Below are 27,579 nucleotides of genomic sequence, written 5' to 3'. Positions count from 1 at the left end.
GTCCCCATCGTCATCCTGGGGTGTGTGCTGCCTCCCGTCTTCCATGAGTTTCTGGCAAGATACACCAAGCCACAGTATATCCTTTCAACTACCTGTTCAGTATCAAGTTTCTACTCGCCTGCCTCTGCCATAACCCCTCTGCCGAATCAATAAACACCTGCTATATTCACCATCCTCTGTGTTCTGACCACTTCTGTTACACCGGTGTGTTTGTTGCCAAAAAGCTCTCTTTTTCAGTTTCATCTGACCATAGAAACCAGTCCCACTTGAAGTTCCAGTTGTGTCTGATAACTGAATATGCTGGAGTTTGTTTTTGGATGAGCGTTTTTTGGATGTTTCTGATTAAGCTTTCTGACCCTGAGACTCAACTAATCTCGACAAATCTCCAGCTGTGATCCTTGGAAAGTCTTTGGCCACTCAAACTCTCCTTCTCACCGTGCATTAAGACACGTCCTCTTACAGACAGATTTGTAACCTCTTTAATTGATTGGAAATTCTTAATTATTGCCCTGATGGTGGAAATGTTTTTTTTCACTGCTCTAACTCTTTTCTTACAGCCACTTTCTATTTTGTGAAGCTCAACAATCTTGTTCTGCACATCAGAACTATATTTTTACGTTTTACTCCTTGTGATGGATGATTAATTGAATTTGGCCTTTTTGTTCAATTTCATGCTCCTAGTCACCCTGGTGTGCTAAAAAATGGGAATATGAATGGGAATATACTTCAGAGATATTTTACTTATAAGAATTTGTAGGGGTGGCAATATGGCAAACATGCATTGGAGAAAAACATTTATTTCATCATGAGATTTTCTCCCCACTTTCAATTGTTTTACTTCATTGAAAGGTTAGAATTTTTGTGAATTTTTTAATGAAAGATCAAAAAGGTCAACGATGCAGATTTATTCTCACAGCCGCCACCAAGGGTGCCAATATTAGTGGAGGGCACTGTGTGTCTATATGTGTGTGTGTGTGTGTGTGTTATAATATAAATTAAATTAAATGAAAAACTGAAAAATCAATAAAACCCACAATAGTTTCTGCAGCCAGTAAAGCCAGTATGTGTTCTTCACATCAACACACAATCAAAAATACTATTTAAGCAAAGATGTTTCTTTCTGAATGACTGTTATTTGTTTTTAGACGCACTGAGCAAAACAAGTTTAAATCATGGTTTTGGATTAAACCAATATATATATATATATATATATATATATATATATTTAAAAACAAAATAGGTTAAATAAATGACATGGTTGTTTCAAGCAGTTCACAAGTTGGATGATAAATGGATGGAAGTTTCCTCAAATTCCATGTACTGTATATAAATTCCACTCGTGTAGATTATATCCCAGACATTCACTCTGAAAATATGAAAATCGATCGCATGATAAAACAATGACATTAGGTTTCCCAGACTGGTTTAAATAACTTACTGTAATGTAAAAAGCTTATCTTTAATAAATAAATAATAAGTACTCATAATCAAAGTACTTTTTAGGCTACCTGTGACTTCATCTGTGTCCTGGCTGGAGTAATGCTGCAGGTGGAGGAGATTCCCAGTCACAGAATACTAAATTACTGGCAGTGTGTGTAAGGCATCAGCACAGCCACAAATCCACCTTACTGCCTTTCCTAAAACACACTTTCATAAGACGTCCAGGGACCCAAGAACAGAGTCGGGTCTGACACTCTTAGACAGGGATGAACCGGGAATAAGCCTAGGATCTAACCTAAATGCATCATAAGCAACACAGAGTATCTATTATATTTCATAAAATCAGGGAAAATTAGATTTCACAATTCATGACCCATTTAAAAGCACATTTTCACTACATTTAGCAGTCCAAGCGTGATCCCAAGCCTCCGGTTGTAAATGAATGTGCTCCAGGGACTGGAATCTATAGTTATCTGTAATCACTAAACCGCTTTATGTGCAGAATCCTGCTTACTAGCACACTAAACACTGCAGATTTATATGGAGCAGGTCCAGCTTTCATCATTTAAAAATCGAACTTATAATGAAACAAGTAGCACTTTTTCACAAATCAATAAGGTTTATATAGACCTAACATAAGCATCTTCTTTCAAAAACAAAGAAACAAAAATCTTGCTAATTCCAAACTATTAAGTTTATCACATATAGGAGGTGATTAATAGGCTTGTTCAATATGATTTACAAATAAAAGTAAAAATTTAATTTTAATAACAACAAACAAACAAATGAACATTATCAGTCATTATAATTCAAGTAAAACCGTACGTGCACTTATACTCCTCATTTGCTGTTTTAAACAAAAATAGATTCAAATGTTGATGCCATTAGAAGAAAAAAGATACAATATGTTTCTTCCACTTTTTTTTTTTAGATAATTTTTAAAATGCACTTTTATTATGTTTTTTTTTTTTTTTGTCTTTGTACAAACTGCCTTCTGTTTACTTCTCCCACACATTTTCTCTGCTAGTTGTCTTGATGCTGTCTGTGTTTCTTCTGCATGTTTATATGTAAATCATAACAACATTTTTGGTTGGAAGAAGTCTGTCACAAAATGGCGCCTTAAAAGCGGATAGTTTCTGTCAGTAGTGAGAAAGACATTCATGTAGCGGTGACTTATAGAGTCGCTCAAACAAGCTTGACAGAACACTTGATGCTAATCTCAGTAAATGGGAGATAGTATATTTTGTGACATCCTTGCTGTGGTCATTTGGTTTAGCATCTTGCTTACATCCCTCTGTTTATTTGGTTTTTGTATTTTGTGTATATTTGTGTACTGCCCGCAACAATCACACTATTGACTGCTGTATTTACATGAATCCTGACCGTTTGGCAGATTTAGCTAGTAAGCGATGTCAGGTTGAAACGCAGCGCAGAGATTGAGGAGTGGATGCTGACAAATAGATTATGTCACGGCGAACAATACAGCGGCTGCTGGTGTGGCATGAGGCTTCCTGGAAATTATACAGCATGCAGACGTGTAACGATACGGAAGGACAGGAACAAGCTGCCAGGGACGCCTCACAATCCGGGACAGTCCCCATACAAGACAGGATCAGTGTCAAGAAAAATTTGACTCACAATTATTGTGTTTTGGTCACCATCTCCATGGCCTGCAGCTGTGCTCCACATCCCAGCGCAATGAGCCATTTTATTGTGTTTATGCAAATGTTTTGAGGGACAATTTTCAAAACTGACACTTTAACTTTTAAAAGTGTCATTTTAGTTTGCTAATCTCCCGTTAGCTTAGAGAAACCCATTCGTTCAAGTGCAGGAATTCAGTTTCAAATGTTCTTACTTCCTGAGAGAACTTAAGAATACACCTTAAAATCAGATTGTCGGTTCAATAACAACATATAACCTTTTTTTTTTTTTTTTTACAAATGCTGTATTATAAACAAATAGCATGTACAAGAACAAATCACATATTACATCAAGGAAACATTTCACATGCATCATAGCACAGCAGAAATAAAAGCAAAAAGCAAAAGAAAAAAATCAATAAAAAAATAAAAATAAATTAATAAAAGAAATGGCACATTAGTTGTATTAAATAGAATGATTTAAAATGTATATAACACATTATAATATAATTATTAGGCCTATATAAAAATGCACATGGGGGATTAAGCACCATTAAGCATTATTTTCATATAAAAAATGTTAAAAAGCATATTGCACCTGTTATAGTTGCTTTACTGTTTTTATATTTTGACATATGTGCATCTATGCACATTTGAACATTTTCTCAAGTACTTAAAAAAAACTTATAAATTTGCATTTATGCATATGGAATTTACACAAAAATTTAATGAATAATGAAACCAGGATAAATTGTAATGATTAGATTTATATGATAATTTATAGGATAAATGAAATGCCTTTAAAATATTGTTGGCAATAAATATTTTTCCAAAAGACACTGGGCATCTTGGTATAGGACCAAAACAAATAGGACATTTTTACAATTTAAATTTTGTAGAAATTGTCTGGTAGGATGAATTATTTTGAATGAGATTTCCTTAACCTTGTTTATAAGGAGGATATTTTAAGGCAACGTCCAAACTTTACATTAGTTTGCATTATTAAAGAGATACAAATCACAGAGGAAGCAGTCATACAAGAGAGAACAAGTATCTAATTGTATAGTTTATAGTGAATGTGTGTGGCTGATTCGTCGAGGAAAATGAAATGCATTATTCCCACACGAGAGAGCTCTCCGCAGAGTTTTGATTTCCTGCTTCCCTCACGCTTGAAATTCATTCATTCGCCATTACAAGCCGGATAAACAGACTCTCTGATTCACTCACTCTTGCCTTTCTCTGGACTGCAGATCTGAGAGTTTCATATTGTTACTGGATATTGTCTGTTTATTTGGATTTCTGATTCTCGTGATTTGGACTGTTGTATGAGCAGTTTGTTTTGGTTTTGATCCTCACTGGTTTTCAGACCCCAGTCTTGCCACATTAAACTAATTTGCTCATGGATCCCACAGCGTCTTCTGTCTCCTCTGAAAGACGTACCTCATAATTAAAACTCAGCTACTCCAACATCATAAAGATCAAGAGATCATGAAAGCAAATTGTCCACGATCGTATCTGATAGACCGGCCTTATGTCTTTCATGGGACGAAGAGGATTAATAGAATTTTCTGAAATATCTGATAGAAACCTGAAAGATGCTAAGCAATACTTGACTTTTAATAGGAATCATTGCATCAACAATAAAGAATGAAATGAAATGGTTGGACACATGCTTAATCGAGAATTGATGCCATACAAATATGTTTTGTAAAACAGAAATATGACTCTGGAGCACAAAACCAGTCTTAAGTCGCTGGGGTATATTTGTAGTAATAGCCAAAAATGTCAAAAATCATTAGGATATTAATTAAAGATCATGTTCCATGAAGATATTTTGTAAATTTCCTACCATAAATATATCAAAACTTCATTTTTGATTAGTAATATGCATTGCTAAGAACTTCATTTGGACAACTTTAAAGGTGATTTTCTCTTTTTTTTTCTTTTTTTTTGCTCCCTCAGATTCCAGATTTTCAAATAGTTGCATCCAGGGGCGTTTCCTCACAATTGGATGAGAAAATAATCGATATTACAAAAATAAAACAGTGCAAATATGACTAAATATGAGTAAATAAAGTCACTAGTATTTATAAAATAACTGTCCAACAGTGACACCTGCAGATAAAATTACAGCGGAGGCTTAATAATGAAGGAATTCATCTAAAAACTGAACTTAAATCATCTGGTAGGGTTAGGGTAGGTGTAGGGAGGGATTTATTGTCCCAATAAGGTAACATCCTTTTAATAATTGGACTTAAAATGATAATTTACACTCAACATATTAATACTGCATACTGTTTCTACAATACTGAGGTGCAGATAATTGCCACTGTTTGCAAGTAGTAAAGATAACAGAAAATCTAGCTGTACAGAATAGCTATTTGCACAAGTGTAAACACTTTATTTTCTTATATATAATATATACATATCTGCCTCCTCATTTTAAGATACCACCGCACCCCACTGGTTGTATCTCAGCCAAATATTGTCCTATAAAACCATACCATACATCAATGGAAAGATTATTTATTCAGATGAAAAAAATTGACCCTGGTTTTGTGGAAATATGTTTTGCTGTGAGCACATGGCTTTTTACCTTGTTCTCTCACCATGTGCTCTTGTACAGTATTGTGTGTTGTTTTTGTGGAGCTCATGGCTTGTGGTTGTTTTCATTGGCCATGTGTTCTTGTATAGGCATGTTTGGTGTGAGCACATGGCTTGTCTCATGTTTGTTTCTATGTGCCATATGGTCTTCCTGGACTGTGTTTTCCTCTACAGGGAGGTTTTTCTTCTTGTTTTTATCCAAGTCATATAATTAAACTAATATGGATATAACAGTATGCAAAAGAAGAGCCTGTGTAATATCACTTAAGTGTCAAATAATTCAGATTTGTATCACTATACAGGAGTGGTTTTCACCCACTAACAGATCAAATTTTCTTATATTAAAAACACAGGTCCTATAAACTCAACAGAGCACACTTCTAGCTCCATCGTCCTGAAGTCAGTGTTGTTGTTATTGTTCTTTTTAATACCTGAAATAAAGTCTGTGGTAATTACAAAAATTTTAGATGCATTGCATGGCTTGTTGCAATAAAAAAAACAACATTGCAGACTAAAAAAAAATAGCCATAGGAGATGCATGGTCTTAAAAAGGAAGTTAGAAACGATTTTTTTTTTGTAGGCATCTGTTTCACGCTCCAGCTCAGTAGAGAGCGGTAGTGCACCATCAATATGCAACATATGCATCAAATATCCCGAGAAAAGACTTCAATACTAACCTGCAATAGTCCAGCAGGTGGAGGCATTTACAACTCCGAGACTGAGATCAACAACAGAAGAAGATCAGTGAAGAAGCCAACGCGTGTGTTTAACTGAATGAGCAGTGTTCAATGGCGGGGCTCGAGTTGCTGTCGGATCAGGGATACCGGCTCGATGGACGGAAAGCGTCCGAGCTGCGCAAGGTGCAGGCCCGCATGAGTGTGTTCGCGCAGGCGGACGGATCCGCGTACCTGGAGCAGGGCAACACTAAAGCACTGGCCGTGGTGTACGGACCGCATGAGGTCAGGCCTTACATCAGCGCATCATGTCTGGCACATAGACCAGTATATCACCATGTATATCATTTAAACAGTGTCTTTTGTTTTATATAGCAGGACCTGAACAGCATTGTTTTGAACACAATTGTAAATTAATTAACAAATACACGTCGCCATCCGGGCGATGCATTAAAAAAACAACTAAAACTATACAATTACATTTTCAACAATTAATGTTACATCTGCTGAAAGCAGATACAATGCTGTGCTCAAAATGAGGCTAAAATGCAAAATTGGCATAATTAGTTTGAGTAAATTTTCATTTTCTAAAGCACAAACATAAAATAACGTTTAAAAAGTTTTAATTGTTGCATACAATACTATTAAATATTTGTGAAAATGACGGTATTAGAACATGTTAACACATTTAAATACAGTTTTATTTATATGTTCTTATATTTCTTTAGCTTGTAATGTTTTGTAAACTCATAATCTTGTTATAATACTGCTCGAATCTGGTATTTTCAATGATTGCAATTTATGATCCTGCACCACAAAACCAGACTTAAGTGTCAATTTTTTTTAAAAGTGGGATTAATAGATCATCTGAAAGCTGAATAAATAATATTTCCATTGATGTATGGTTTGTTATGATAGGACAATATATGGCTGAGATGCAACTATTAGAAAATCTGGAATCTGAGGGTGCAAAAAAATCTAAATATTGAGAAAATCTCCTTTAAAGTTGTTCAAATGAAGTTCTTAGCAATGCATATTAATAATCAAAAATGAAGTTTTGATATATTTATGGTAGGAAATTTTCAAAATATCTTCATGGAACATGATCTTAATATCCTAATGATTTTTGGCATAAAAGAAATGTATAATTTTGACCCATACAATGTATTGTTGGCTATTGCTACAAATATACCTGTGCTACTGATGACTGCTTTTGTGCTGCAGGGACACCTTTGCTTTTTAATTCATAAAAAATAAATGTCCTCAGTTTCCACTTCATAAATCTGGTCACCTTGCATATTGATCGATCAGGAGAGTCCTGGTTATTAGTTATGATGGGAGAACTTTTTGAAGATTCAAGGATTTGATCAACTACTGCAACAAGATTCAAAGCTCCTCGAATGCACCGTCACAGTTATTGGGTTTACTATTTAGATGTTTTTGTAATTTCTTGTTACAAGTCTTTCTCATTTTCAGTATTATCCATGATGACAATGTGTCAGCAGCTACTCAAAAACAAATGAAGAAACCTGCTGTTTGGGTCATTTATCCATACTGTCCTCACATTTGATCTCTCTGGCTCCCTGCAGACGCGAGGCTCTCGCAGTAAATCTCTGCACGATCGTGCGGTCATTAACTGTCAGTACAGCATGGCCACGTTCAGCACGGCGGAGAGGAAGAGACGTCCACACGGAGACCGCAAGTCCAGCGAGATGAGCCTTCATCTCAAACAGACCTTTGAAGCTGCGGTGCTCACCGAGCTCTACCCACGATCACAAATCGACATCTACGTCAAGGTAAGAGCACTCAACTTAAACTAAACGTAAATTAGACGTTCTAATTGTGTGTGCTAACCTGTAGTTATAAAAGTATTATATATTAGGATTTTTTTCTGCTTTCACTGACATATTTTATATTTTATTTAATATTTTTTGTGCGCAAACATCAGTCCTGTACCTAAAATTCATTAATTTTCAGGATTTTAACCCTTTAAATGTCAGTTTGTTTACATAATGTCACTGTTGTTTTTTATGAAAAACGCAATTTTTTTTTTTTCCATATGCTCCATGCCAAGCATTTTTGGGAGTTATTATAGTCTTGGATATGTCAGTGATTAGCAACAACATGAATTTAGATGCATTGTCATTTCTTGTGCATTTTTCCTAACTATTTTTGCACCTATAGTAAAATAGATTCTTAAAGGAAATGAGGGTGAAATATTAGAATTTCAATTTAAAAAATGCACATTTCACAATTTATGCTGTTTGCATTAATACAGCCAAAATAATGATGATAAAAAAATGTAAAGGCTTAATACAGAGTACAAGTTTTTTCCTTTAAGAACTGACCCACTGTGGTTTCTACAATTTATCCAGAGACTATTTGCAGAGTCTTTATTGATTTTTAATACCTTTATTCACCTCCCATTAACTACAGTAGCACTGGTTGGTTTGTGTAGGCCTATATCCTAGAGAGTATCTTCCAAATTATTTATTTTGTTACATTTGTGACCCTGGACCACAAAACCTGTCATAAGGGTCAATTTTCGTAATTGAGATTCATGCATCATCTGAAAGCTGAAATAAATAAGCTTTCCATTAATGTATGGTTTGTTAGGATAGTACAATATTTGGCCGAGATACAACTATTTGAAAATCTGGAATCTGACGGTGCAAAAAAGATGTCCAAATTAAGTCCTTAGCAATGCATGTTACTAATCAAAAATGAAGTTTTGATATATTTACGGTAGGGAATTCACAAAATATCTTCATGGAACATGATCTTTACTTAATGTCCTAATGATTTTTGGCATAAAAGAAAAATGGATCATTTTGACCCATACAATGTATTTTTGGCTATTGCTACAAATATACCCCAGCGACTTTAGACTGGTTTTGTGCTCCAGGGTCACATTTGTTTTTTTTAAAAGATGAATGACTAATCAAACACAACTTGTAAAAGATTGCAAAGAAATTTCTTCCTGTAGATTTTAGCAGCTGCTCTCTTTCCAGAGTCACTTAAAATACAAAGTTCAGATCTTATTCACATTTTATTGTCTATAATATCCACAACCCCCGTCTCTCGTCCTGTGCTGTAGATTCTGCAGGCAGATGGTGGGAACTACAGCGCTTGTGTGAATGCTGCGACTCTGGCTCTGGTGGACGCTGGCATTCCCATGCGTGACTATGTGTGCGCCTGCACTGCCGGCTTTGTGGAGGACACACCGCTGGCCGATCTGTGTCACGCAGAGGAGAGCGGAGGAGGAACGTCTCTGGCGCTGGCCCTGCTCCCCCGCAGTGGAAACATCGCCCTGCTGCAGATGGACGCCCGGCTCCACCAGGACCACTTGGACGCTTTAATAGAGGCAGCCATGACGGCATGTAAAGGTCTCAGCAAAGTCCTGGATGGCGTTGTGCGTCAGCATCTAGAAGAGGTTTCAGTTCTGACCAGAGATTGAGGAGGAGAGCAGCTGTGATGGTAAAACGTCCTGTTAACTCCCTGAAACGGACTGTTATCATTGTAGAATGAAGCCTACATTTGGCTAAAGTGACAGATTTGACAGATGAAACGCCATATATGATGTCTACAAAAAACTGTTTTGTAATAATAAAGATCTCCATTTTGAAAGATTTTCATAAAAAGGTTTTGGTATGTTTCTAAGCAGGTGACGACAATTTTTCCTTTTGTGTACCTTTGTACACTTATCATTTTTGTTTCCCCACTAATAGATTATAAACATTTATTCCACATCTATTTTGTATTGCCAGTATTTTATGTGCAAAAAACATAGTGAATAAACACGTCCTAATAATGGTATATCAAACTATTAATTAAATGAAATGTAATTAAATAATAAAATTAAATATTTTATAAATACAATTTAAATAAATAATTTTAAAATCTAAGGTTGAAATGCCAAAGTCCCTTTAAGACAAGTCATTTCACTCGATCATGCGGCGCCATAGTTTCATCACTTTAGAGTGTCGCAATGACCGTCTTTTTGCAGTAAAGGACCGGAGATGACATGAAGCGACGCGAGGTAAGCTGCATTGAAAACAGATGAGCGCACATACAGCTCCCGATCGGGGCGAAGTTGACGGGATTTTGACCACAGAATGATAAGAGCAAACATTTTAACATTTTATTATTTAACACTGTATTTTAACTTGAGCGCTGCAAGCCATGTATACAGCACCGGACATGACAGATTTTCTGGTACGCAAAACAAGTACTTTTAAAGGAATTCCTTAGCTTATTACCGTTACTGTGGCAGCCTACAACAGCACAGCTTAACCCTCCCCTCCTAGTTATACTGAAACAGTTTCAATTCAATCAATCTTTTTTTTTTTTTGCACCCAAACGGAAGTTAGAATCCGTCATGGCGCCGCTCATCGGTTACGGTCATAGCACACTGAGTACGAAATTTTTGCACGTTAAAAAATAAATACGACCTCACGTTGTGTCCGAAACTTTCGTCCGTCAAAAAAAAATTCGGATCAGGTTCGATTTTCTGCGTTTTCGCATCCATAGCATGCATTTTGATAGGAAAGGATGGGGGAAACGGAAAAACGCATGCAAAAATTTCGGACTAAGTGTGCAATGACCTTTACTCAGGAAAAAAGTCTATAGTCTTTGGAAATGCGCAGCTGGTTTGTTTACAGCAGTTACCATGGAAACAGCTCTATTTCTGATGCTCCATAAGCGCCACCTGCTGTCAGAGAGTGGATTTACACTTATTCAGCCTGTCTGCTGTTTTTGTTCAGACCAATGAGAAAACAGGACCAACATTTTGTTGTAAAACCGTTAGATGAAAAACAAACTAATGTGCTTTCTAAAAATCTGAACACTTCAGTACTAAAGTAGCCCATGTAGAATTGTTTATGGAGCAAAAGTGAGGTTTATTATTTTATAAAACTTTTGTCAAAATTCATTTGAACACATAGTATAGTACATGTTAGTAAATAACATGTTGTAAGTCACCCAACCAGTATTTTTTATTTGTTTAAAATCTGTTGTTTTTTAATATAATTTCACTGCGTGTATGAGTAGTACTTGAACATGTCCAGCACATTACCATGATAATATTGATAACTGATTATTTTGGTCTCAATAATCATATGAAATTTTCATGCCATTTTATCTCTAATAAAATTAGCTGTTTAAAATTATTCAGATTTAAAAAAAAAAAAAAAATGTTTTTGAAATAAACATGCAAATGTGCCATTACATTTTTAAAATTTTTGCTTAATTCATTTAGGCCAAAGGAGTTTGGCAGACAAAAAAGTCTGAAAAGCCCTATCTAAGTGATTATTGAAATACAATTTATTTGTTAACATAGGTAGCTGCAGATTCAATTATGTGCATGTTTACTCAAATATCTAAGCAAAAACATTCTAGATCTGTTTAGTGCAGCAATGAAAAGCTAATATAAAGCATGTCATTTGTTATTTTTGTTTTCTTTGCACACAAAAAAAGTATTCTCATAGCCTTGTAAAATTGTCAAAATGATGTCAAATGGACTATTTTACTGATAGTCCTTGCTACGTTTCTGGGTCTGGGAACATTTCAGTTGTGTTGCTGTCTATGAAGGATCTGAGAGCTCTCGGATTTCATCAGAAATATCTTAATTTGTGTTCTGAAGATGAATAAAGGTCTTACGGGTTTGGAACGACATGAGGGTGAGTAATTACTCACTTTTCATTTTTGGGTGAACTAACCCTTTAAGAATGTCCCAGTTCCCATTTAATTTGTGTAATTATACATTTAAGTACTGAGTAATATTAGTTAACTACATGTACTTACTACGTGGTTAGGATTAGGGTTTGGCTTTGGGTTACTTGCATGTAACTATGCATAATTTATTGTTATTATAATAGCAAGTACATGTAATAAGGACACCTTAAAATAAAGTGTTACCAAAAAAGTTAATGCATGTAACAATAAGGTGCTAATCTGTAAGTATCCTATTTAACCACACTTGGATAAAACTCCTTGAATATTTGCAGATGTAGGCCTACTTAAACATTTCTGCCATAATAATGAAATCTTCACTATCCAGTGCCAAAATAAAACAAATCAGAAAATTGCAAGGAATGATAAAATAATGCAACGAGTGTTTGGTAAATGTACCCCAACACTACCACAAGAGACATTAAATGAGTTACAACAGCAGCCTGTGAGATGATGATGATGATGAAGGTAAAAAAAGAGACATTGCAATGAATCACAGCCCAGCAGGGGGAGCCCATTGTCCTCTTGCAACCTTCCGTTTGTTTATAATTGATTTTTTACATTGCGTCATATCTGAACTTCTGCATCACATTTGCATAAACGCTTAATGCTATGCTTAATTCAAATAAAAATAATTTATTAAAGTGCAATTATAATTTAAAGAAAGCATTGCAACACCTATGCTGAATTATTTAAAAATAAATTAAGCAATTTTAATAGCAATGTATATTTTCTGTATATGAACATCTTGAAAGAGCGAGTGAACAGTCTGTGTAAATGATAAAGACATTGTTACCCCACGACTGAATCTTTAGAAAGTTTTGGTCTGCTACTTTATTAGTATTATTATAGTAATAACAATATGCATAATTATAAGCATCTAACCCTATATAGTAAGCACGTGTTGCTCAGTACTTAATTTAATAATTACACTGTAACAAAGACATGCATGCAACCTATTTGCCATATTCCAAGTATGTAAATAAATAATGAATCCTGAAATACGGCATAAAAAGAACAGATCGAATTATCAGAAGAACATTCAGAAGTGTCAGAAAAATCATCAAATGAGTCTTCATATGATTCATGATGTACAAAAAAAAACACCCAAGGTTGCACACTGACCTATGAACAGTTCTGGGTGAGTCCTTTTATTCAGCTCGGTGAAATGTTGCGGAATAAACCGTGCATAACTTATGCTGCAGTTCACGTGTAAGTTACTCCTCCATAAAGCGCTGCCCGGTGATGACGCGCGTGCGCCTGTGCGTGCATCAAATCAGGAAGTCTGAGATCCGGTAGTTCCCCTTTACTTTAAGAGAACTATTAGATAGTACGGTCAAAAAAACAGTTCAAGCTTCGCCATCGCGTGTTCAAAAAGTCTAGCCTTTTCATGCGTTTCCCGTCTTTAATGTTGAGTTCGTAGTCAGATTTTTTACCGAAACTAGTTGAAAACTCAAAAAAGGTGAAAAGCAGACAACAGCATGGATGTTACTCACCTGACGGAGGACGAAATGGCCGATATAAAGAAGGAAGTAAGTATCTTGAGTATGAAAGTGGGTTAAACAGATCAGAGATGTGAACATGTTAGTGGGTTTGCCAGGTGCTGCGCTGGATTGAGCTGGAAGTGAAAGCGGGGCCAGTTCTCTATTGATCCGCTGATAAACACGACCGAACCGATAAATGTGGCAAAAAGACTAATGACAATCATTCAATGACTTCTCGGACGTTTTTATACACCACTTACCGCAGAATCTGTTTCTGGAATTTCTGGAGTTTACAGGTACATCTCAAAAAATTAGAATATCGTGAAAAAGTTCATTTTTTTCTTGTAACTTATTTCAAAAAGTGAAACTTTCATATATTTCATGATTAGAGCTTACAGCTCATGAAAGTCAAAAAACGGTATGTCAAAATATTAGAATATTTACATTTGCGTTTCAATTAATGACCATCCCTACAGTATACATTCTGGGTATCTCTTGTTCTTTGAAACCACAATAATGGAGAAGACTGCTGACTTGGCAATGATCCAGAAGATGAACATTGACGTCCTCCACAAAGAGTGTAAGTCACAGAGGGTCATTACTGAAAGGTGTGGCTGTTTACAGAGTGCTGTATCAAAGCATATTAAATGCAAAGTTGACTGGAAGGAAGAATTTTGGTAGGAAAAGGTGCACAAGCAACAGGGATGACCGCAAGCTTGAGAAAACTGTCAAGCAAAGCTGATTCAAACACTTGTGAGAGCTTCACAAGGAGTGGACTGAAGCTGGAGTCAGTGCATCAAGAGTCTCCACGCTCAGACGTCTTCAGGAAAAGAGCTACCAAGCCACTTCTGAACCAGAGACAACGTCAGAAGCATCTTACCTGGGCTGTGGAGAAAAAGAACTGGACTGTTGCTCAGTGCTCCAAAGTCCTCTTTTCAGATAAAAGTACATTTTGTATTTCATTTGGAAATCACGGTCCCAGAGTCTGGAGGAAGAGTGGAGAGGCACAGAATCCATGTTGCTTGAAGTCCAGTGTGAAGTTTCCACAGTCAGTGATGATTTGGGCTGCCATGTCATCTGCTGGTGTTGGTCCACTGTGTTTTCTGAAGTCCACAGTCAACACAGCCATCTACCAGGAAATTTTAGAGCACTTCATGCTTCCTTCTGCTGACAAGCTTTATGGAGATGCTGATTTCATTTTCCAGCAGGACTTGGCACCTGCCCACACTGCCAAAGGTACCAAAAGCTGGTTCAATGACCATGGTGTTACTGTGCTTGATTGGCCAGCAAACTCACCTGACCTGAACCCCATAGAGAATCTATGGGCTATTGTCAAGAGGAAGATGAGACACCAGACCCAACAATGCAGATGACCTGAAGGCCGCTATCAAAGCAACCTGGGCTTCCATTACACCTGAGCAGTGCCACAGCGCCAGAGGCCCAACCAAGTATTGAGTGCATAGAAATGAGCATACTTCTCAGAAGCCTGACATTTCTGTTTAAAATATCCTTTTTTTATTGATCTTATGTAATATTCTAATTTTCTGAGACACAGAACTTTTGGTTTTCATCTGTAAGCCATAATCATCAAAATTTCAAGAAATAAAGGCTTGAAATATTTCACTGTGTAATGAATCTATATAATATATGGGCTTCACTTTCTGAAATGAGTGACAACAAATATTGACCTTTTTCATGACATTCAAATTTTTTTAGATGTACCTGTATACTGTATCTCAAAATTCAGACCTTGTTTCTCTCAAATCTGAGTTTATATCTCAAAAGCTGAACTTTGTTTTTCACAATACTGACTTGATATTTCACAATTCAGACTTTTCTTCTCAGAATTACCAGTTTATTACGACTGCAATTGTGAGTTGATGCCTTGCAAATTTGGACTTTTTTTCTTGCGCGATATAAACTCAGCATTGCTAGAAAAAACATTTTTAATTTTTTTTCATCCTGTAGTGGATGGTGGAATAAAAAACAAAGAAAAAACTGCTCACCACTAAATATTTTGTCTTCGTGTGTCTTTTTCATCATAGGCCATAGACAGGTTACGACCATACCTGGTGGATAAGATCATCGCAGAGCGGCACTTTGATTACTTGCGCTCGAAGAAAATCCTGACCAGAGAGGATACAGAGGAGATCAGCTGCAGAACCACGAGAGGGAAACGCACTAGCAAGCTGCTGGACATCCTCGCAGAAAACCCACAGGGTTTAGACATGCTTATCGAGTCCATCAAATGGGGCCGAACGCTCAACTTCATCATCGCAAAGATCACTGATGAGGTGCAGCGCGTGAAAAATGAACGACTGGAAGCTTTAAAAGGTAAAAAATAACATGTTTATTAAAGGGGTTATATTATGAAATCCATAATATAATTTTTTTAAATTACAATAATGAGTATAACAATATATCACCCTTGTCTCCCAAAGCTTTCAACATCTGGAGACTGTGGTTAATAAAAAAGTTGTTTAATGGTTTGATGAGAGTAATTTATAAAGTGTTTGTAATTAGTTTCTTGTTTTCTTCTGATCAGTGTTTTCTTAATATTTTCATGAATTGCAGCAGGGTCCTCTGCAAATTCAGGTTATTCAAGCACAAAAGGAGCAACCAATGACTTCTCCAAAATGGACTCGGACTATGACAAGTACTCCACTATATGCTATCATCCAGAAGGAGAACGAAGCCCGTCATCTTCTGTCGCTACGGGATCCTTTAACCTGCGTTATGGCTCGGGTCGAGGGAACGAGGCTCTGTCGATCTGCGGAGGCGCTGGGAGCATGAATGTGTCCTCCACCGTCTCATCAAGCCTGCCTAAACCTGGAGACCCTGGAGCTCCAGCGCTACCCGAGGAGCCTGATATGGACGTTCAGGATATAGATGCTGCTGTTTGTGGAAGTTCAGGAAGTAGCGGGGATGCTAATTTCCAGCCGCTGCGCTCACGTTCTTTGTCTCTGATGTCTACCATGGCGTAGCTCAAGCTTTCGACACAATCACCTGCATTCCTTCAATGTGTGAGATGCAGAACATTCTCCAAAATAATACTCACCAGCACTGTCTCACTGTTTTTCTGCTTGTTACATTTGCTTAATTAAAATGAGTTTATGCTGAACATTTTGTTTCTACTTACTTTAAATGTATCCAGTCATGTAGAACTGAATTTTACTTCATTTAGTTAACACTTTACTTAATGCCTTTATTTATAATGCATTAAAAAGGTATTCATAATGTAAATAAATATATGTTAAGTTAAAATGCATTATAATATTTGAAGGCTTGTGCGTCATGTGTTATACTGTAACAACGAATAGAAAAGCATTGTATTATAACTGGTTACAATTATTAATGAGATCATACAATGCATTATAAAGTGCATTACAAGGCATAATTAATGCATTAAAAATAAGGCTTCAAGTAAAGTGTTTTTGCTTTTTCTTACTATTTTTTTTAGCATTAACTCAAACTGGGCAGTGGATTTTTAGTTCCCTGCATGTTTTGCATAGGGCTGGATCAGGACAGTAAATCTTGTTTATTTGATAGGAGAGTAAAATGTGTTATTCTGAGTAAAAGGAAAAACCTGTTGGTGTTTAATGCTGTTATGCTGACATTTAAAGAGTTTCTATATTGTGTTTTTGTGGTTACCATTGTTCTGAAGAGTAAAGCTCGTGGTTAAGTTGTGGGTGGATCCATGATTTAAGGTTTATAGTATGATGTTCCACTCAATGAGCAATAATGATAACATCAGTGTAGAGTTGCTCACTGCAAACATTTGCTATGCTGACTACAGAAACTGTTTTAAGCCTACAGTAAAAGTCAAAAGTTCCTATTACTCACTCTTACATGTAAACAGGTGTGTAACTTATTGACAAATGTTAGACTTTAAGTAGTGTGCTGTTAAAGTATGTGTAGTTTTGGCTGGATTTTACATGGGATTAAATCTACCCAAATAAACTGAGTGCAATTGTAACATTCTATGGATCAGTTTTACAGTGCATTACTGAGGATCCTTGAAATAATGATAAAAGCTGGTTATTGCTTAACTTTGAGCATTTTGTTAATTTTGTCTACTCAACTAATAAATTATATAACTTGTCTGACTTCTGGAAATCCTGAAATCTCTTCCATAAAGTGAAAGTGGAGGAAGACCTGTGTCCAACTGCGTAAAATGTGTAGACTAGTCTTGCAATTTAGTCATCTATAGCCTATATGTTTTCTTTAAGACTGGCTGTAACTTAAGTCGGTTACAAAAAAACAAAAAAACTATTTTTATGGAGTTCAAAAAGGGATAAGAATAGCTTAAAAATAGTCCATATGATTGCATTAATGCATTACACATCAAGCCTAATGAAGCTTTGTGTGCGGAAACTATTGAAATTTAGGTCACTGTTCACTAGTCATCCACTCTACAAAGAAGATTATGCTATACTTCATTTTGTTTTATAAAAAAGAGGTTGAGTGAATAATTATTTTAATTTTAACTTTTAAATATGTGTCCCTTGTGCATATGCTGTCAGAGCACTCACTGCTAACAAAGTTTACTCAAAGACATTATATAGGCTAAATCTCATGTTTCATACTGATAGTCACATGAATGTATCAGCTAAACAAAGTTTTATTTGTGCACTTGTTTAACACAAATGCTCAAATTTGTTAAATGTGTTAAAACACCTTAAAAGTTTCCTACAATAAAAGAAGAAAGAACTTTTTATGGACTGCCACGCTTGTGACATTTCAGTCAGTATTATGTTTGAAAAACAACATGTTTCACTGATGAATTCAAAAGCAAGTTTAAAATGATACAGGAACTCGTTAGGGCTTTTCACACTGCATTTAACCCGAGGTTATCGTCCTGCCGCGTTTAACCCCGGTTAAAGGCACGTTTCACACTTGTAATTCAGAAACGGGGAGCTGGATCAGCTTTTAAGTTCCACACTGTATTACTGTGCCAAACTTGAGCAGTGTGAAATAATGCTGTTTTATCCACCTTTTACTTCCCGTAAAAATGAGCCATTGTGATGTTCTATAGGTCTAGCTTCCGGTCTCATCCGTGTCCAGCTATTTTTTAGCTGTACGAAACTGTTCGTTTGCTGCTTGATATTGAAAATGGGTGTGTCTTACCATATTATTTTAATGTATTATATTAATAATTATGAACACACTGGTTTGTAGTGCAAAAAGTTTTACCGGTTACTGCATGTTGTTATTCTTTCTCATTAGTTACCGGAAGTCTCATCCATAGGCTTACTTCCGCGTTGAAGAAAAAGTTGGATAATGTTACCGTTTTTAGAACGATTTTTAGAATTACAGTTTTTAGACATTTTCAATGCCTTTGGTTGCGGCTAGATGCTAGCATGCTTTGAACAGTGACAGAAACCCTGTGTGTAAACACTCGTTTTTGTGTTTGGGGGGAAAATGTCAAATGATGAGTGAAAACACGTCAACTGGAGTGAAGAAGAGACCACTTAATTCCTATTATAAACTATTATAAAGTATTATTATAAAGCCCTTTTCCCGGCTTGGTTGACTCCACTCATTATTACAAAATGTATTCAAATATGTTAAAGATAATTATTTACCTCTTATTTAAAGATGATACATCATGTAGTTACTGCGGCATTTTTTATATATACTTTACATCCACACCCACAAATAGTGGCAGACAAATGCAGTGAATGCTGCACAACCTGCTCAGAAATGTTTTATCTGCATATGAGCATTGGAGCGATTTAAAACATGTGAAATTATCTGATAGAACTTTTAGCAGCACTTCAACTTGAAAATGAGCTCTGGTTCTTCCAGTTTGCAAACACGATATAACAGCTTCAGTTCCTCAAACATGGAAAAACCCAGTCTGTGTTAAGTGCCGAGTCAGTCCGTCCTGCTGATTTCAGAGTGAGCTGGCACAATGTCTGACGGACAGATTGTTTTGTCTGGTGGTCCAAATAATCACCCAGCATGCCACAGGACAGCTAAATCACACATGGACCCTCAGTCTGTGGAAAACTTCAGGAGAAAACTGAAATATTTCTTCATGAGTCCATGCCAGAAGTACAGAGCCAGAGGTCGTAAGCCATGGAACATGTTGCTGCAGATACTCAAGATTGCCATTATTACCTTTCAGGTATGTGATTTACTCCAGAACTACTGCATTTTGAATGGTCAATATAAATTAGTTTAATGCTGAAATCCATGTTATTATAAATATTTACTCATAAGTAATCAATTTTTTTAGTAGTCTGTTAGTTGTAGTCTGCCACATCAGGAGAATCTTTTAAGTTACACAGATTACTTTTTATTCAATAACCATTGAAAATCTTGAGTGCCTTACACTTAAAATGTATTAGTTTCTCGTGTGTCTCACCATCCTTAAATTTCAATTGTTTCGTAAAACTGGAAATATGACCGTGTCCATGTGTCTTATTTCAAAGCATTTTAAACAAGCTCAATTTCACACTTCGTTTACTGTCAGTTTGTTAGTATAAGCAGTTCTTGATGATATTGATTATAAAATTCATTATCATCTGCCTGCATGTTGTATTTGTTCCACAGTTAGTTTCTTTTGGATTGAGCAACGAGATGATGGTCACCTTCAAAGAGGAAAATATCATCGCTTTCAAAAACATTTTCCTGAAAAATTACCAGGACAGAAATAAAGACTTTGCCTTGTACACAAGACACGAGGTTCATGACCACATCATGTACATAATCAATAGGGTAAGTGCTTTGGATTACACACTGACAACAAGAGGCATACTTTGGACAAAAAAAAACATAATTTATGTAAAAAAAAATAATAATTATGGTTTGGTTTTAGATTTAATAAGAAGAAAAAAGATTATTTAATATAAAACCATAAACTTAATTTATTTTATTTAGATACAAGCCAAAATGTTACTTAATGTAACATTTTGGCTTGTATCTAAAGACAATATATATATATATATATATATATATATATATATATATATATATATATATATATAAATACAGTGGTGTGAAAAAGTGTTGGCCCCCTTCCTGATTTTTTATTTTTTTGCATGTTTGTCACACTTTAATGTTTCAGATCAAACAAATTTAAAAATTAATCAAAGATAACACAAGTAAACACAACATGCAGTTTTTAAATGAAGTTTTTACTTCAACGCCTCATCTCCTACGAATGTTGGAATTTGCTGAAATCATGCTGGATAACATTGTTCTCTAATTTAAGTTTTACACAGACCTGTGGAGTTTGCTAAATATTAATCACGAAATGCATGTAAATTAGCAAATCAAGCCCTATATACGGCTGGGTTTCATTTGAGTAAATATTTCATAAAGGTGGCGTGATTTAATCTCTTTTATTGTTTGCATCTGATTCATTTTAGTATCTACACCTACCAAACCTGACGGTTGATAATCACGCGTTTGAGAGGATTGATGACGTGTTCACTCCTCTTTCCATCTGTCAAGAGTTATATCGACATGCAAGCGTTTTACCAGCCAATGAGACTTTTGATATTGATCCACATGTAGAGACAGGTACAACATCATCTGTCATAATAATACAGCTATATAGCCTAATTACTGTGGTGAGGATGACAGAAGCGATACAGTTATTGCACACAATTTTCTAAATAGCAATCATCCACCGTCACATTAAGATGAAAAACCAAAGGCTGTATGTGAGAGAAGTTATCAAAATGTTTTTTCTCTGGATTTATAGCTTTTGTTTGTTGTTTATTTATTTAATTTGCAGAATGTGTTTCTATTTGCCCCATTTCACTCTACAACAAGAATGATTTGGAAAATGACATGAACCTGACTTTAGATTTTCAAAGGTGTGTACGCTACATTTGTCTTTGAAATCATTGATCAGTTTAATTGAATTCAGTTTGCGCCTTATTTTTGGTTCTTTTGCAGGTTGTTAGCAGTAAACATCTATCTCAAAGTCAAGGCTATCAACCTTCAAACAGTACGTCATAAGGAGTTACCGGACTGCTATGACTTTACCATTAATGTAAGTGTCAAATTTCACACATGCATGTCTTTAAGATAACACTTTGTTTTGCATGTTTGCATGTCAACCAGCAGTCATTAGTTGGTTGTCTGCCAACACTTTATCTTGATGGTCCAACAACACACATATACTGACTTTAAGTAACTTTCCAAGTATGCTATTCTACAAACCTTAAACCTAACCTAACAGTCTACTAATACTCTAATGAGAGTTAGTCGACATGTAGTGTACAAAGTTACTTAGATAGTAGAAAGTCTAAAGTGCAACTGTCGTGAAACTCTTGATTCTCTGTTTGCTTAACATCAAAAGCTGCTTCTGCTTTAGGTTTCAAAAAGCACATTTCCAAAAGTCCATGCCATAACCACAGTTTCCAGGATTGGTTAATAGAGGTTTGTCACATGAAGACTAGACATTTCCCTCTTCTCCTTCTTTGTAGTTTTCATTTCTTCCATGTCAATCATTTTGTTCCTTGATTTCATGCTGTTTTGACATGAGCTCTCAAGTTCTGTATTTCTCGGTGTCAACCAGAGGATGTCTGAGTCAGAGCTGGAATTCCCTTTGGACAGGTTAAAGTTAATTTGATAAAGTGGGTAATCTGCTGCGTTTGATTACAGATCAAGTTTGACAACCATGGACACAGCGGAAAAATCAAGATATCTCTAAACAGTGATGTTGAGATAAAAGTCTGCAAGGACTGGAATGTTTCTGGCTCAAGTAAGTTGTGATAGTCTATATATATAGGACCCCCCCCCCCCCCCCACACACACACACAGGGTTTCCGTGTTTTACAGGGACTCTCCACAGTTGTAATGGTTTTTATATTGTACAAACTGCATTTTCCTACCCCTCACACAAAACCCAGCTAACAAAAATACGTGAAAGGTGAAAGTGAAAGGTGCATATACGTCTCCACGACTTAACTTTGTGACGTTGCCAGTTCGTAACTGCGACGTTGTGGCAAGATCAATAGTTGTGTGCTGGTAATTTTTTATAATAAGTGCCTTGAAAAACAAACTTCTCTGACTGAATCACAGCATGATTTCTGAAGGATCATGTGACACTGAAGACAGGCATAATGATGCTGAAAATTCAGCTTTGATCACTTTTTAAAACATACTGAAACAGTTATGAAAAAAAATGGTAATTTCACAATATTACTGTTTTACTGTGTTTTAATCAAATAAATGCAGCAGTGGTGAGCATAAAAGACTTCTTTCAAATACATGACAAATCTGACCCTTAAACTTTAGGCAGTGTATGTTTGAGGTATTACTTACTAGTCATATGGTTCATAATGTCTAGAGATGCTCTTCGACAGGAGATACGCTCCAACTCTAGAGCACGGCCGTCAGCGTGGAAGAATCTAGGAACAGAAACAATCTGTCACAGAGCCAGCAATAGTTATTATGCAATGCCAGGCTTATTTAAACTATAGCAGAGGTGAAATGCAGAAAAGAAAAATAATAATTTACAGAATATACGAACAGAATGTACATTTTTAGGTTTACTTATTTAGTAATGCTCTTACAGTGTTACTTATGTTTGAACATCAAAGCCCTTTTAAAATAACTAACAAGCAAACACACACACATATACTATATATATATATATATAATTTTACGAAAGAAAATCACAGATGCATGGTGACATAGGCAAAATATGTTGTGAAAGATGCATATAAAGTTATTTAATAAGCTCTCTCAGATCACCAGTGTTTTAATGTGAATTTATTAATAGGGCTATATAAAGGTAGTTTATTATGGTGTTTGAACTACTGAGATGTTTAATGTTTTTAAGGATGCATTATAGGCATATTATATCAATGATTGTTAACAGGTGTACTATCAACGAGATAACCCACTGCCATGTCAAATATACAGTATATTTACATATGGTATTAATAACAAATAATCTATGGGATGTGCAGGTTGTGCGGTGACACATCATAGAAACTATTTCTTTCTAGGGCCTCTGTAGCTTCATTCGATACCTCAGCTGGACCATCTGTGTGTCTTCCACTACACATGCCATCCAGCCCCCCAACATGTTCATGGGATCAGTTATGAACAAATAAAAATGAGGATGATAAATACATTTCTAGTCACTGATTTACCTGTGCTGTCCATGTAACAACTAACTAATAGTATGTGAGAACATGTCTGAAAGTGTGTTTTTCCGTGTTTGTTCCAGCAGACCTTCACTATCAGCTCATCGTTCTGTTCGACTGTGTGGTGATCTGCTCCTGTTTGCTCTCGCTCATCCTCTGCACGCGCTCAGTCTACAACGGCATGCTCTTGCAGTTTGTAAGTCTGATATGGCCGTCCCACTAAAAGGATAGTTCATCCAAAAACGAAAAGTTGCTGTTAATTTACTCATCGTTGGGCCATTTGAGATGTACTTTTTTTCTTCAGTAGAACAGTAAAAGAAGATTTCTGGCTGAGACCGTGTTCATTGGTGATTCATAAAATGCAAGTCAATGGCTACCGGCACTTTGAGACTCAAAAAAGCACATGCAGAAAACACTCAATTAATCCCCGTGGCTCCTGACAATATATTGAAGTCTTAAACAGTGAAACGGTTGGTCTGCACAAGAAACTGAACATTGCAGTAAATTAACAGCAAATTCTCATTTTTTGCTAAACTATCCCTTTAAGTGTAGCTCTACAATTACAAGCCCAAAAAAGCATGGCTCTATTCTATTCTATGTTTAGGTACACAATAATAAAATGGTAATGTTGTGAAATATTGAAGGAATAAAGTCATAAAATTAAGAAATTAAAGTCAGTAGGTTATGGAAAAGACTTTACAACCATATTCTGCGTCACACTTTAGTTTGGGGACTAATTATCACTAATAACTAACAATTAATTGTGACTTTTGCCTCAATCTCTTAATTTGCTGCTTATTAGTAGTAAGGTTTGGGGTTGTTTGTGTAGGGATCTACAATATGGTCATGCAGAATAAGACATTAATATGTGCTTTATAAACACTAATAAACAGCCAATATGCCAGTAATATGCTTGCTAATAAGCAGCTAATTAATAGTGAGAGTTGGTCCATAAAGTGTTTCCCAAATGACATATTTTATCCAAAATGACTGCAGCACAGCCCTGTATATATCGTAAACATTAAATGAGTAATTTCATACTTTAAAAAACAATAAATACCTGCTATTAACATGTCATATGCATGTGCTTTCTCATCAGGAGTACATCACATTCGCATCCATTTACCACAGTAAAAGAGTTTGCTGGTCTGAGAGACTGGAGTTCATCAACGGCTGGTACATTCTCGTCATCATCAGTGACACGCTGACTATTGCAGGATCAGTTCTCAAAATATGCATTCAGAGCAAGGTGAGCAAGAGAGGCTTTAAAAGGAAAGAAGTCACTGTTTCTGTTCATCATATGAGCTGACAGGCACAATAGTGTAAATGCATCCACTAATGTTCAGTAATTGTCTTGTTTTCAGGAACTGACCAATTATGATGTGTGCAGTATTTTACTGGGCACAGCAACAATGCTCGTGTGGATTGGAGTAATGCGTTACCTGAGTTTCTTTCAGAAATATTATGTGAGTCACTCATTTATTCCGTTTTTTTGGTGTTTAGACATTAAGCCACATTAAAAAAAAAATGTAAGTGGCATTAAAACAAAGCATGACCTTTTCTGCCTTTTTTAGTGGATTTCAGTGGATTTAGTCATTAATATTAGACAGTGATGAGTGTTTTTTCCTTGTGTCTCCAGATCCTCATCCTCACCCTGCAGGCTGCTCTTCCTAACGTCATTCGATTCTCCCTCTGCGCTGTTATGATCTTTCTTAGCTACTGCTTCTGCGGATGGATCGTTTTGGGGCCACACCATGAAAATGTGAGCAATATTTAAAATATATATTCAAAACTATAATATACCAAAGCCAGCTTGAACTGGGAAAAGTTTTGTTGCACATGCTTCTGCTTATACTCCTTCCATTATTATATAATGTCCTGTCTTTATATAATCACAGTATACGTATAGTGTTGTCATTATTCTATACATGGGCAGTGGACATAATTTTTTTCTTTGTTCTTTTATTATTAGTATGGCGTCATTCAGTTAATACTGTTTTGATGCAAATGTGCAAATAAAGGGCTTAACCTGCTGTTTACTAATGGAGTATGACTATTTAATATAAGCTACCCATTTATTAAGTGGCTTTAAGCCTAATAAATTAAGCATTTAAATAAAATAAAACAAATACATTCCTTCTTTATGAAGAAAATGATGATAATGCTTATTTCTCCACAGTTTCGGTCATTTAATATGGTAGCTAACTGCCTTTTTTCCATGATTAACGGAGATGAAGTTTATTCAACCTTCACCAAGATCCGAGACAAGAATGATCTGGTGTGGATGTTCAGCAGAATGTATATCTACACCTTCGTCCCGCTCTTTACGTTCATGATTCTGAGCCTCTTCATTGCCCTTATCACAGACACCTATGAAACCATCAAGGTGAGTCCATTAAAGTCTGCTGCTCATAAAGCACATCTATAATACACCACAACAGCAGCTGTGTGTGGTGCAAGAAATAGCAAGTAGATGTTTCGATTTCCTGTGCAAGCTTGCCATCACAATGCTTTGGTTTTATGATAACTAAGTGGTTTTTAGCACATTGCCAGTTGGTTTTGTGGTGAGCTCACACACTGATACATGATTACTAGGATGTGATTAAGTTATGTGCTGAAGTTTAATACTTTGGCTAGTAGTGAGTAATAGTGATGGGCCTCGTTCACACAGCAGCAGAATACAGCTGTCAGTCCCAAACACTGGCCGTGTGTCTTAGCAAGCACAGTGAATGATTACACATCATGACTCTGCTCTCTTTACCTGCAGCACTATCAGAAGCATGGAGCGCCGCTATCAGAGCTGCAGGCTTTCATAGCTGAATGCAAAGACCCACCGAACTCTGGAAAGTACATGGTGGATAAGGAATCCTCCACCTTTTGGTGCCTTTGTGCTCCTTGTGTGAATTGCACCTGAAACTGAATTGCTCAGCGTCTCATGCATTGCAATGGCTCTCGATCGGTGGGCCGTGACCAGAAATGGGCCGCAGGTCTTTTCTTACAGGATCATGGACGGCACGAAAAAAAAATTAATACCAATAATAAAACATGCATATTTTGAAAGAGAGGAGAAAAATATTGCCACATGTTGTGTTAACGTGCTGCCTGCACACATTGCATGTAGCTAATGAATTGAAAAGGAAAGAATGATTCTGGGAGGAGCCAAATACAGCTCCTATAAAGGCTGATGTAGCATCCAACTAACTTATGTATTATTATATAATTTATTATATATGGTTCCCTTGGCAAGATGAAACATATAATATGTTATAGCAAGTGTACAATAATAAATTAATTAAAATAAATAAATCAAGCTACATATGAAATAAAATACGTAAAGCACAATTAAAAACGTGTAAAAATAGTGGTTTGAGTTTTTATTGAGAATAAGGACATTTTCTTCTGTTCATACGGTTTCTGCAAACAGTCGTAAACTCAGAAAGCAATTCAATTTTGTCAATAAACTGACAAAACAAAAATGATCGTGTTTCTCTGTCAGCTCAGACTCTGGTCTTGAGTTCCTGACGTCAGCAGCAGATAACCAGTCACTTGCTGTAAAACATGGTTAAACGTATGTTATAGGCCATGGTGAAACAGTATTAATGACACAACATTAAATATTTAGGAGCAAAGCGATTAATAAAAAGTTATAAAGTTGAATTAAAATGTGCATACAATTTTTATGGAGAGAGAGGTTATTTTGTCTATTGTGTATTTATTAATTTAGTTGTGTGTTTTTTTTGTGTGCTGTCAAACAATTAATCGCATCCAGAATAAAAGTTATAACAAATAAATATTTTAAAAAATCAAGTAAATTGAGAAATTAATAAAGTTTCTTTGTGTGTTTTCAGTTAGTTGTCTGTAGGAAGGCGCTAAACACCTGTTGCGTGTTGTC

At 35.9% G+C, this 27,579-nt stretch overlaps 3 protein-coding genes across 4 annotated transcripts; all 3 read left to right on the top strand.

Moving 5' to 3' along the window:
- Positions 1-6,404: 6,404 nt before the first annotated feature.
- Positions 6,405-10,173, top strand: exosc4 (exosome component 4). Its single transcript, XM_079435985.1, has 3 exons — positions 6,405-6,643; positions 7,948-8,154; positions 9,456-10,173. The coding sequence occupies exons 1-3, from the start codon at positions 6,473-6,475 to the stop codon at positions 9,813-9,815; spliced, it is 738 nt and encodes a 245-aa protein (XP_079292111.1). The 5' UTR covers positions 6,405-6,472; the 3' UTR covers positions 9,816-10,173.
- Positions 10,174-13,325: 3,152 nt separating this feature from the next.
- On the top strand, positions 13,326-17,678 carry bcl10 (BCL10 immune signaling adaptor). Its single transcript, XM_079435984.1, has 3 exons — positions 13,326-13,620; positions 15,618-15,906; positions 16,147-17,678. Exons 1-3 carry the CDS (start codon positions 13,570-13,572, stop codon positions 16,554-16,556), a joined length of 750 nt encoding a protein of 249 aa, XP_079292110.1. The 5' UTR covers positions 13,326-13,569; the 3' UTR covers positions 16,557-17,678.
- Positions 17,679-18,856: 1,178 nt separating this feature from the next.
- Positions 18,857-27,484, top strand: mcoln3a (mucolipin TRP cation channel 3a). Of its 2 annotated transcripts, none has more exons than XM_079435982.1 (12): positions 18,857-19,702; positions 20,131-20,295; positions 20,949-21,102; positions 21,320-21,401; positions 21,484-21,580; positions 22,195-22,294; positions 23,771-23,883; positions 24,787-24,936; positions 25,052-25,153; positions 25,327-25,449; positions 25,867-26,073; positions 26,455-27,484. In XM_079435982.1, exons 1-12 carry the CDS (start codon positions 19,487-19,489, stop codon positions 26,599-26,601), a joined length of 1,656 nt encoding a protein of 551 aa, XP_079292108.1. In that variant the 5' UTR covers positions 18,857-19,486; the 3' UTR covers positions 26,602-27,484. The 2 variants fall into 2 exon arrangements, with proteins under 2 accessions (XP_079292108.1, XP_079292109.1); XM_079435983.1 differs by having other exon boundaries at positions 19,406-19,702; positions 23,774-23,883.
- The last annotated feature ends 95 nt before the right edge of the window (positions 27,485-27,579 follow it).

Source organism: Barbus barbus, assembly GCF_936440315.1.
Source record: "Barbus barbus genome assembly, chromosome: 15".
Classification (NCBI taxonomy): Eukaryota; Metazoa; Chordata; class Actinopteri; order Cypriniformes; family Cyprinidae; genus Barbus; species Barbus barbus.
The sequence above is the reverse complement of the archived record's forward strand: the minus strand, read 5'-3'. Positions and strand labels throughout refer to the sequence as shown.

Coding starts and splice junctions, on each gene's coding strand:
- bcl10 (XM_079435984.1), top strand. CDS start 13,570: ATGGATGTTACTCACCTGACGGAGGACGAAATGGCCGATATAAAGAAG. Junction 13,621..15,617: donor TGGCCGATATAAAGAAGGAA/GTAAGTATCTTG, acceptor TTTTCATCATAG/GCCATAGACAGGTTACGACC. Junction 15,907..16,146: donor ACGACTGGAAGCTTTAAAAG/GTAAAAAATAAC, acceptor CATGAATTGCAG/CAGGGTCCTCTGCAAATTCA.
- exosc4 (XM_079435985.1), top strand. CDS start 6,473: ATGGCGGGGCTCGAGTTGCTGTCGGATCAGGGATACCGGCTCGATGGA. Junction 6,644..7,947: donor TGGTGTACGGACCGCATGAG/GTCAGGCCTTAC, acceptor GGCTCCCTGCAG/ACGCGAGGCTCTCGCAGTAA. Junction 8,155..9,455: donor AAATCGACATCTACGTCAAG/GTAAGAGCACTC, acceptor CCTGTGCTGTAG/ATTCTGCAGGCAGATGGTGG.
- mcoln3a (XM_079435982.1), top strand. CDS start 19,487: ATGTCTGACGGACAGATTGTTTTGTCTGGTGGTCCAAATAATCACCCA. Junction 20,296..20,948: donor TCATGTACATAATCAATAGG/GTAAGTGCTTTG, acceptor GATTCATTTTAG/TATCTACACCTACCAAACCT. Junction 26,074..26,454: donor ACACCTATGAAACCATCAAG/GTGAGTCCATTA, acceptor CTTTACCTGCAG/CACTATCAGAAGCATGGAGC.